The following is an 11707-nucleotide window of genomic DNA, read 5'->3' on the forward strand; positions in this document are numbered from 1 at the left end:
TGATATATTATATTACACATCTTAATAAACCTTTGTGTCCCGTAATTTGTACTGAAAAGTAGTGATATATTATATTACACATCTTAATAAACCTTTGTATCCTGTAATATAGGTTCATGTAATATATTTTCTATTTTAACATAACTGTCTAACATCCTTTTATGTCAAACACACATATAGTTCTATCAAGCGTTTTAACTGTTGTCTAATGAAAAACAAAATAACATTCTCATTTCAGAATGATAACATTCTGATAATCATATCTATCTCAACCCAACCGTATCAAGTATTAATGACGCTTTACCAGTCCAGGTGGAGTTGTTCCCAACAGCACGTTCCAACGTGGATGAAACAATGTTTGAGTGAGTGTTTGGCTTTTAGCACAAAGCTACACAAAGGTCCATCTGTGCTCTGCCCACCACGGGTATTGAACCCTGTTTTTAGACTTGTGAGTTCGCAGACATATTGTACCACTGAGGGGCATGTAAGAATGCCTAAAAATGGTAACAAGTTACAAATATATATAATATCTTCGGGTATGACGTATATAGTTACAGGTTATAGTTATATAGTTACAAGTGAACGTCTCTTTTACATTAACATTCCAAGTCATTAGTCTAATCAGGTTAGTAACTACAACAACCTGTATGTCACTGGTCTGATCAGGTTAGTAACTACAACAACCTGTATGTCACTGGTCCGATCAGGTTAGTAACTACAACAACCTTTATGTCACTGGTCTGATCAGGTTAGTAACTACAACAACCTGTATGTCACTGGTCTGATCAGATTAGTAACTACAACAACCTTTATGTCACTGGTCCGATCAGGTTAGTAACTACAACAACCTTTATGTCACTGGTCTGATCAGGTTAGTAACTACAACAACCTGTATGTCACTGGTCTGATCAGGTTAGTAACTACAACAACCTTTATGTCACTGGTCTGATCAGGTTAGTAACTACAACAACCTGTATGTCACTGGTCTGATCAGGTTAGTAACTACAACAACCTGTATGTCACTGGCCCGATCAGGTTAGTTATGAGGTAAAGAAATAAAACTATATATTTTTGACAGGATCTGATATACTAGTGGTATGATTTAAGTTCCTTGATTTTTTAAGCATATTTAAAAAATGTTAAGTATATATATGATAGATATTTTTATTCTCGAAGATAAGTAATTTCTGTTTTAGCATGCATACCATCTCTTGTGTACAGCAGAAGACACGCATTAAAACCTAAGCCTAACCATACTGACAGATGTTGTTAAAGTCGCGCGTCTGTGTGTTTTCTTACAGCAGAGCCACATCTAGCTATCTGCTTAGTCCATCGAGGGGTATCGAACCCCTTATTTTAGCGTTGTAAATCCGTATACTTACCGCTGTACCAGCGAGGGACGTCGCAAAAAATGTCCTTTTTTTTTCTTCTTACAAGTATGCAATTATCAGTAAAATATCTGACAGATCATTCGACGAATTTCTTCCAATAAGAAACACCCTACCATTCAAATGCAAAACATTGTTATCTACCGTACCGATTAATTCGTTGCTAAAAAACTAAACAAAAAAACTCTGCTTTCATACATGCATTGTTGCTATGACGTTCATTTTTTTTTAGTTCTTTACGCTTAGCCGAGGAATATGATAAGAGAAAGGCCTTTCGGAAGTGATATAAAGAAGCACAGGTTCAATGTTACTTCACTCACCTTGGCAGACGACAGTTTTACACGTTAAAATGGTAACGTTTCCAGGTATCGTTTTATTAACTTTAATCGCTGTTGCTGTTGAAGCTAAGACTTTGGAAAATTATGAAGTCTGTAGTAAGTGCATTAATAAGTTATGTTGTTATTCATTTTAGATATATATAATGTCGGTATTATTGTATTATTTACTTAAGAACTGTACTTTTGTTATTTATATAAATATTTTAACATACGTACGATAGAAGCACACATTTCTCTAACATCTTAAATGTTTGCAAAAAGTTATATTTTAAAACTTATTGGATAATTATTTTAGTTTTTTATAGTTCAATGACGTTCTGTAAGATAACCATAGAGGTCTTAGTTAGAGGTCTAACTGTTAGTTGAACAATCACATACGCCCTCACTAGAGGCCTAATTCTTTATGAATGAAATCTGATACTGACGCAGGTTTAAGGTAAGATTAGTTATGCCAGTAACATAAAATGATGTGTTATAGGAATATTACAAATCAGAATACTTGGTAGGTAAATAAATAGATAAAAACATTATTAATTACTTACTATTTTTAACGTAAGATTTTGTAAAACTTACAATGAAATAAACTATGAATTTGTTTATTTTTTATTTTCTGCTTATGAAAACAACAGGATTGGTTAACTGAAGACTGTTGAAGTTAACACAAAATTCAAGCAGAAACCAAAATTAGTTAAATGTACCCACGAAGAAATTCTATCACACAATTATTATTATTATTACATACTTCCCTTTTTAGATAACAAAGATCTCACAACAGATATTAATTTTAAAAATATTAACAGTAAATATAATTATAGGGTAAACAGCTAGTTAACATTACCCACCGACAATTCACGTGTCGGGAGTTGACTTAACTGTTTGTTTGTTTTGTTTTTTGAAATTCGCGCAAAGCTACTCGAGGGCTATCTGCGCTAGCCGTCCCTAATTTAGTAGTGTAAGACTAGAGGGAAGGCAGCTAGTCATCACCACCCACCGCCAACTCTTGGGCTACTCTTTTACCAATGAATAGTGGGATTGACCGTACTTTATAACGCCCCCACGGCTGAAAGGGCGAGCATGTTTAACGCGACGGGGATGCGAACCCGCGACCCTCAGATTACGAGTCGCACGCCTTAACACGCGTGGCCATGCGCGGCCTGAATTAACTATTCTTAAACGCGGGCCTACGCGACTCTGTATTATAACCAACATGGTGTTAAACGCGGACCTACACGACTCTGTATTCTAACCACCATGGTGTTAAACGCGGACCTACACGACTCTGTATTCTAACCATCATAGTGTTAAACGCGGGCCTACGCGACTCTGTATTATAACCATCATGGTGTTAAACGCGGACCTACACGACTCTGTATTCTAACAATCATAGTGTTAAACGCGGGCCTACGCGACTCTGTATTCTAACCATCATAGTGTTAAACGCGGACCTACACGACTCTGTATTATAACCATCATGGTGTTAAACGCGGACCACACGACTCTGTATTTTAACCATCATGGTGTTAAACGCGGGCCTACACGACTCTGTATTATAACCATCATGGTGTTAAACGCGGACCTACACGACTCTGTATTCTAACAATCATAGTGTTAAACGCGGGCCTACGCGACTCTGTATTCTAACCATCATGGTGTTAAATGAGGACCTACGCGACTCTGTATTCTAACCATCATGGTGTTAAACGCGGGCCTACACGACTCTGTATTATAACCAACATGGTGTTAAACGCGGACCTACACGACTCTGTATTATAACCATCATAGTGTTAAACGCGGGCCTACACGACTCTGTATTCTAACCATCATGGTGTTAAACGCGGACCTACACGACTCTGTATTCTAACCATCATGGTGTTAAACGCGGACCTACACGACTCTGTATTCTAACCATCATGGTGTTAAACGCGGACCTACGCGACTCTGTATTATAACCATCATAGTGTTAAACGCGGGCCTACACGACTCTGTATTATAACCATCATGGTGTTAAACGCGGACCTACACGACTCTGTATTCTAACAATCATAGTGTTAAACGCGGGCCTACGCGATTATGTATTCTAACCATCATGGTGTTAAACGCGGACCTACGCGACTCTGTATTCTAACCATCATGGTGTTAAACGCGGGCCTACACGACTCTGTATTCTAACCATCATGGTGTTAAACGCGGACCAGCGCGACTCTGTATTCTAACCATCATAGTGTTAAACGCGGGCCTACGCGACTCTGTATTCTAACCATCATAGTGTTAAACGCGGGCCTACGCGACTCTGTATTTTAACCATCATAGTGTTAAACGCGGACCTACACGACTCTGTATTTTAACCATCATGGTGTTAAACGCGGACCTACACGACTCTGTATTCTAACCATCATGGTGTTAAACGCGGACCTACGCGACTCTGTATTCTAACCATCATGGTGTTAAACGCGGACCTACGCGACTCTGTATTCTAACCATCAGGGTTAATGAAAGCCGAATTTCTTCATTGCATACCCTTACACTTACTGCTGACACAGTAGTGAGTTGTGTCTGTCAATCTTTTAACCCACCCATACCTTTAACATGATTACTGTCTTTTTTTAACATTAGATCAAATAATGGTGTATTTAAAAATTACATTTAGTTTGTTTTATGTTAGATTTTATGGTATTCAAACAATGTACATCTAGGTTGATTATTGAAGAATTTCCTCACACACATACATAACATTTCTTGAGTATACAGTTCTAGCTCCAAAGTTCTTCAAATAAATTCACAAACACAGATCATAACATCATTATAATCTTTCACGTGCGCCCCGAGACATTCTTGTGGATAGTGCGGTCAATTCGTAAACTGTATTTCGCGGGATCGAAACCTGTCTTTGAACATGCTAAGCCTTTTAACAATGAAGGCGTTATGATGTTCTGATTATTTCAAGAAATCATCGGTTGGCGGAGAGTAACGTTGACAGTTTACCTTTCTTATAGTATACGGCCTGGCATGGCCTAGCGCGTAAGGCGTGCGACTCGTAATCTGAGGGTCGCGGGTTCGCGCCCGCGTCGCGCTGAACATGCTCGCCCTCCCAGCCGTGGGGGTGTATAATGTGACGGTCAATCCCACTATTCGTTGGTAAAAGAGTAGCCCAAGAGTTGGCGGTGGGTGGTGATGACTAGCTGCCTTCCCTCTAGTCTTACACTGGTAAATTAGGGACGGCTAGCACAGATAGCCCTCGAGTAGCTTTGTGCGAAATTCCGAAACAAACAAACAAACCTATAGTATATTACGCACTGCTAGTGCACACATTCCTCGGGTAACTTTGTATGGATTTCAACAATGTACAAACAGACTAGAAATAAAAATGGTTTGAACAGTTAGATTTCATTTACCATGGTAAATGTCTGCTACCATGTCTTCCTTATATAAATAGAAGACAACTCTACACTCTAACGCTTACCATCTCATAGTTATTCAAAATAATTCTGTCTGATCATTTCTTATCCTCCATTTATTTCCTTTTCTTTTCAGGTGGTGAAATTACTGCGATACGTGTGGAGCCCTGTGAAACCGAACCCTGTTCCTTCTTCAGGGGCAAGACAGTTGTGGCTGAAGTGGATTTTGTGGCAAGTTAGTAATATCAGGACACCTCGTGTACTGTTAATTACTTAGTGTGGTATAGTGCAAGACGATTTGTAATTAGAATATCTTATCAGAGAATCGAGTGTATTAGCTTGCTTTTTAAGGGTGGCTTATTATTATTACTTTTATGTTCTAAGTTCAAACAAAACCTTTATAATTAACATTATTATGTATATTTATGTTTTAAGTTCAAACAAAACTTTTATAATTAATATTATTATGAATATTTATGTTCTAAGCTCAAACAAAACCTCTATAATTAATATTATTATGAATATTTATGTTCTAAGTTCAAACAAAACTTTTATAATTAATATTATTATGAATATTTATGTTCTAAGCTCAAACAAAACCTCTATAATTAATATTATTATGAATATTTATGTTCTAAGCTCAAACAAAACCTCTATAATTAATATTATTATGAATATTTATGTTCTAAGTACAAACAAAACCTTTATAATTAATATTATTATGAATATTTATGTTCTAAGTTCAAACAAAACCTCTATAATTAATATAATTATGTATATTTATGTTCTAAGTTCAAACAAAACTTTTATAATTAATATTATTATGAATATTTATGTTCTAAGTTCAAACAAAACCTTTATAATTAATATTATTATGAATATTTATGTTCTAAGTTCAAACAAAATTTTATAATTAATATTATTACGAATATTTATGTTCTAAGTTCAAACAAAACCTTTATAATTAATATTATTATGAATATTTATGTTCTAAGTTCAAACAAAACCTTTATAATTAATATTATTATGAATATTTATGTTCTAAGTTCAAACAAAACCTTTATAATTAATATTATTATGAATATTTATGTTCTAAGTACAAACAAAACCTTTATAATTAATATTATTATGAATATTTATGTTCTAAGCTCAAACAAAACCTCTATAATTAATATAATTATGTATATTTATGTTCTAAGTTCAAACAAAACTTTTATAATTAATATTATTATGAATATTTATATTCTAAGTTCAAACAAAACCTCTATAATTAATATTATTATGTATATTTATGTTCTAAGTTCAAACAAAACTTTTATAATTAATATTATTATGAATATTTATGTTCTAAGTTCAAACAAAACCTCTATAATTAATATAATTATGAATATTTATGTTCTAAGCTCAAACAAAACCTTTATAATTAATATTATTATGAATATTTATGTTCTAAGCTCAAACAAAACCTCTATAATTAATATTATTATGAATATTTATGTTCTAAGTACAAACAAAACCTTTATAATTAATATTATTATGAATATTTATGTTCTAAGTACAAACGAAACCTTTATAATTAATATTATTATGAATATTTATGTTCTAAGCTCAAACAAAACCTCTATAATTAATATAATTATGTATATTTATGTTCTAAGTTCAAACAAAACTTTTATAATTAATATTATTATGAATATTTATGTTCTAAGTTCAAACAAAACCTCTATAATTAATATTATTATGTATATTTATGTTCTAAGTTCAAACAAAACTTTTATAATTAATATTATTATGAATATTTATGTTCTAAGTTCAAACAAAACCTCTATAATTAATATAATTATGAATATTTATGTTCTAAGCTCAAACAAAACCTTTATAATTAATATTTTAATGAATATTTATGTTCTAAGTTCAAACAAAACCTCTATAATTAATATAATTATGAATATTTATGTTCTAAGCTCAAACAAAACCTTTATAATTAATATTTTAATGAATATTTATGTTCTAAGCTCAAACAAGACCTTTATAATTATTATGATATATATTTATGTTCTAAATTGAAACAAGACCTTTATAATTATCACGATGTATATTTATGTTCTAAATTGAAACAAGAATTTTATAATTATCACGATGTATATTTATGTTCTAAATTGAAACAAGATCTTTATAATTATCACGATGTATATTTATGTTCTAAATTGAAACAAGATCTTTATAATAATCATGATGTATATTTATGTTCTAAATTGAAACAAGATCTTTATAATTATCACGATGTATATTTATGTTCTAAATTGAAACAAGATCTTTATAATTATCACGATGTATATTTATGTTCTAAATTGAAACAAGATCTTTATAATTATCACGATGTATATTTATGTTCTAAATTGAAACAAGATCTTTATAATTATCACGATGTATATTTATGTTCTAAATTGAAACAAGATCTTTATAATTATCACGATGTATATTTGTGTTCTAAATTGAAACAAGACCTTTATAATTATCACGATGTATATTTATGTTCTAAATTGAAACAAGACCTTTATAATTATCACGATGTATATTTATGTTCTAAATTGAAACAAGATCTTTATAATTATCACGATGTATATTTATGTTCTAAATTGAAACAAGATCTTTATAATTATCATGATCAAGCTAAGAGTCCTAAGTGTTAATTTCTTATTTGCATTATTTTTCATATGTTTTATATTTATTTTCAGAATTTTTATTTTGTATATTTAAATTGGTTATATCTTTTCAAAGGAAACTTCACTGTTAATTTAGTATCAAAACATAACTTTTAAATTATATATTCAACGTTTTACATAAACTGTTTATTTAGTAATCAAATTCTTGTTTTCGTTTAGTCTGAATATTCACGTTTTGTCACGAAACTATAATAAAATTAGATATATTCATTTATTACTATACGGTTGTTTATAAGATTTATTTATTAATTACAATTTTGTATATAAACATATAAGACGTATTATTAGAAACATTTTTTCTATCGTCTTCTAAGGAACAGACTTGTAGTCATAATCTTAAAATTTTCTCTTGAAAAAAATGTTAAGAACAACTAATATTCCTGAAGTTTGATACACCTATCAAAACATAGCATACAATTATTAACAAACATTATACACAAGCCTAGAAATTATATCAATGCAAATTAATAAATGAAACATTTAATTAAGTACATATTTTTAATAATGCAAAATATTCCTAAGTCTATTAATTTTTATATACAACTTATACGACTTACAACATACAGTTTATACAATTTGTTGCTTTGGTAAAATATCCCTGAAACTGGAAGAATATCTCTATAATACAGTTAAAACATTCCGACAGATGGCACTAAGAGAGGTTCACTGACTTTTTGAATTCTAAATAATTTTCAAGTTAAAGAATAAAGCATCATTCCTTATACGTTTTGTTTAGATCAAGATTCCCAGAATCTCATCAATGACATCAAAGCTAAGGTTATATTAATAAACGTGCCGTTTCCCGGATTGAAGATGAACGCATGTGAAGACAATGGTATTACCTGTCCTATCACTAAAGGCCAGACATATACATACAGGTTCAGTCTCGAAGTGAAGACCTGGTTTCCTAAGGTACTCTGTATACCTTTAATAAATCCGTTTGTATTTAATTTAGCTTATAATTAGTTTAACAGTGGAGATAAAAGCGACCTCTATAATGGGCTTGAAAAAGTATTTCGATGTTTAGATTCTAGATACATTTAAAATAAAATATAAAATACGTATTTAGGTAGTTAATTAATATTCAATGAATGTTTAAATATTTATCGATAATAATAAAATAATGTAAGGGTATTGTTAAGCATCTTATACGTACTTCACAAACAATAATTTATCACACATCACATACGCACACACTCACATACTGTATGTCCAGAAATAATATTAACGGACCCGGCATGGCCAGGTGGTTAAAGCACTCAGCTTGTAATCCGAGGGTCGCGAGTTCAATTCCCCGTGGGGTTATTATAATGTACGGTCAATCCTACTATTCGTTGCTAAACGAGTAGCCCAAGAATTGGCGGTGGGTGGTAATGACTAGCTGCTTTCCTCCTATCTTACATTGCTAAATTAAGGACGGCTAGTGCAGATAGCCTTCGTACAACCTTATGCAAAATTCAAACAATATTAACACAACTGTTAACTCGTATTCCGAACAGCCTTCATATGAACGATTAGGTAGGCTTCATCTATATACTACGTGTTAATTCAATGGTGCTAAGTCCTATAATATTTTTTAGTTAGGCCTAATAAAATAAGCGTATCACTTTATAAAGCTTGCGTGACGTACATTTACTACGAAAGAAATAAAATAATCAACCCAGCGAACGCGAGAATATAAATGAGTGTTTTATCGCAGATATAAATACAAATTAAACATTAGACGTTCTCTCAGTTCTATTAAATACAACCCTTAATTTTCTAATTGAAAAAAATTTTAAGCACATTCATTTATTTCAACTCATCGGTTGAAGTTTGTCACATGTAGTTCTTTAACTACACGTTAAACACATTAACTTTAACTAACGTTCGCTGATGATGTTAAATTCATGCTACTAAATTAGATGTTAACACAATAGTTTCGTATATATGCTGAACTTATCTCGTGCTTATAGTATTCTTTCATATTTCTTGTATATCATTAAAGCAGAGGTTCACAGAACTGGGACAACAGACAACCGACTTGGCACCTGATGACCCAATAATTAATCCATCCTTTCTCTAGCTCGAATTCTTTTGTTTCTCAGATTGTTTCTTAAGCCATGCGCACTCCATATGGCAGTAAACTACCTCTGGTTAACAATGGAAACATCTAACTTTAAAAAAAAAACAAACAACAGAAATGCCTGAAAACAATGTATAAAACGTTATACATTTTCGTACATTATATGTTGTTTATATGCAAAAACGGCTCGTTTGGGTTGAGAAAATATTTTACATAGAAGAGCGAACAACGTTTCGACCTTCTTCGGTCATCGTCAGGTTCACAAAGAAAGAGGTAACTGACCGGAGCTGACCACATGTTTGAAAGGGGTTGTGTAACTGTGTGTCGAAATGTAGAGGGCGGTGTTAGATGTTTGAATATATAATTTTATTTATTTCACTCATTATTATATGTTGTTATACTAGAGTAACTGGTACTCTAAATGTTTGAGCAATTAAGGGAAAAAAAAAAAACATCCATCCGCCCCTAGTGGATCAGAAGTATTTGGTTTTAATTTCGTGCAAAGCTACACGAGGGCTATCTGCGCTAGCCGTCCATAATTTAGCAGTGTAAGAGACTAGAGGGAAGGCAGTTAGTCATCACCACCCACCGCAAACTCCTGAGCTACTCTTTTACCAACTAATAGTGGGATTGACCGTCATGTATAAACGCCCCCACGGCACAAAGGGCGAGCATGTTTGGTGGACTCAGAAGTAAGTTTATATGCTAAAATTCGAGTTTCGGTAACCACAGTGGGATGAACACAGATAATACTTTGTGTAACCTTGCGCTCACTTACAACAAACAAACTTATTAGTGTGCTGTAACGTAAAACGTTTGTTTCCAATTTCACACGAAGCCATTCGAGGACTATTTGCAATAACCGTTTCTAAATTAAAAGTGCTAGGCTATAGAGAAAACAATAATATTAACCACCCGCTAACAACGCTGAGGTCACTATTTTCCAACGAACAGTCGGATTGACCACAATATTATAACGCCCTCGACAAAAAGGGCTAGCAGATTGAGTCGAGTTCCCTCACCAACAAGCCATGCCAGATCCCACAGCGTATGAATGTGTGAAGCGATCAAAATTATAATTGGTTTATCATGCAGTAAATCAATGTGCTATTTTCATTCTGTTTTAACAACCTCTCATCTTGAAGAACAAAAATGTTCAATAATTAATACAAGGCCAACATTTCATTTTGTCCAAGAAGTAACTTATTAGGTCTACAACTATTTAACAGAATGTATTTTATTTAACAGATTTCCACTACAGTCACATGGCGGGTGAAAGGAGACGAAGGAGACGTATTTTGTTTCAAAACTGATGTAGATGTCGTTTAGAAAGAACGAGAGATCTATGAATCCACAATAAAACCTTCCATGTCACTTTGTGTACGTCCAGTACGTTGTCTACTATTACAGTTCAGCTTTAATATCCTGAACACAGACATAAATAACCAAATCATCATGTCACATAAAATAATCAGAGATTTTATAAGTTTTACAGAAATAAAAATATAACAACGACCTGGATTACTAACAATATTTCGAATTTAATAACCATAACCTGAATCTATTGACAATAGGATAAACTTACTGAGAATGACATGAATGTACGAACATTGTCTACAATAACCTGAAGTTACGAACAATAATGTGAATTTATTAACAACAGTTAGAATATAGTAACTATACCCTGAAGTTACAAACAACAATATGAATTTATTAATAACAGTTAGAATCTAGTAACAATACCCAGAATTTACAAACAACAATATGAATTTATTAACAACAGTTAGAATGTACT

The 11707-nt window shown here is 32.5% G+C and overlaps 1 protein-coding gene across 2 annotated transcripts; it reads left to right on the top strand.

The window, feature by feature from the left end:
• Window positions 1-389: 389 nt before the first annotated feature.
• On the top strand, window positions 390-11286 carry LOC143234826 (mite group 2 allergen-like Ixo r 2). Of its 2 annotated transcripts, none has more exons than XM_076472480.1 (4): window positions 390-503; window positions 5258-5356; window positions 8584-8759; window positions 11161-11286. In XM_076472480.1, exons 1-4 carry the CDS (start codon window positions 491-493, stop codon window positions 11239-11241), a joined length of 369 nt encoding a protein of 122 aa, XP_076328595.1. In that variant the 5' UTR covers window positions 390-490; the 3' UTR covers window positions 11242-11286. The 2 variants fall into 2 exon arrangements, with proteins under 2 accessions (XP_076328595.1, XP_076328596.1); XM_076472481.1 differs by lacking the exon at window positions 390-503 and adding an exon at window positions 1666-1822.
• Window positions 11287-11707: the final 421 nt, after the last annotated feature.

This window comes from Tachypleus tridentatus, chromosome 12, assembly GCF_004210375.1.
Source record: "Tachypleus tridentatus isolate NWPU-2018 chromosome 12, ASM421037v1, whole genome shotgun sequence".
In the NCBI taxonomy this organism is placed as follows: Eukaryota; Metazoa; Arthropoda; class Merostomata; order Xiphosura; family Limulidae; genus Tachypleus; species Tachypleus tridentatus.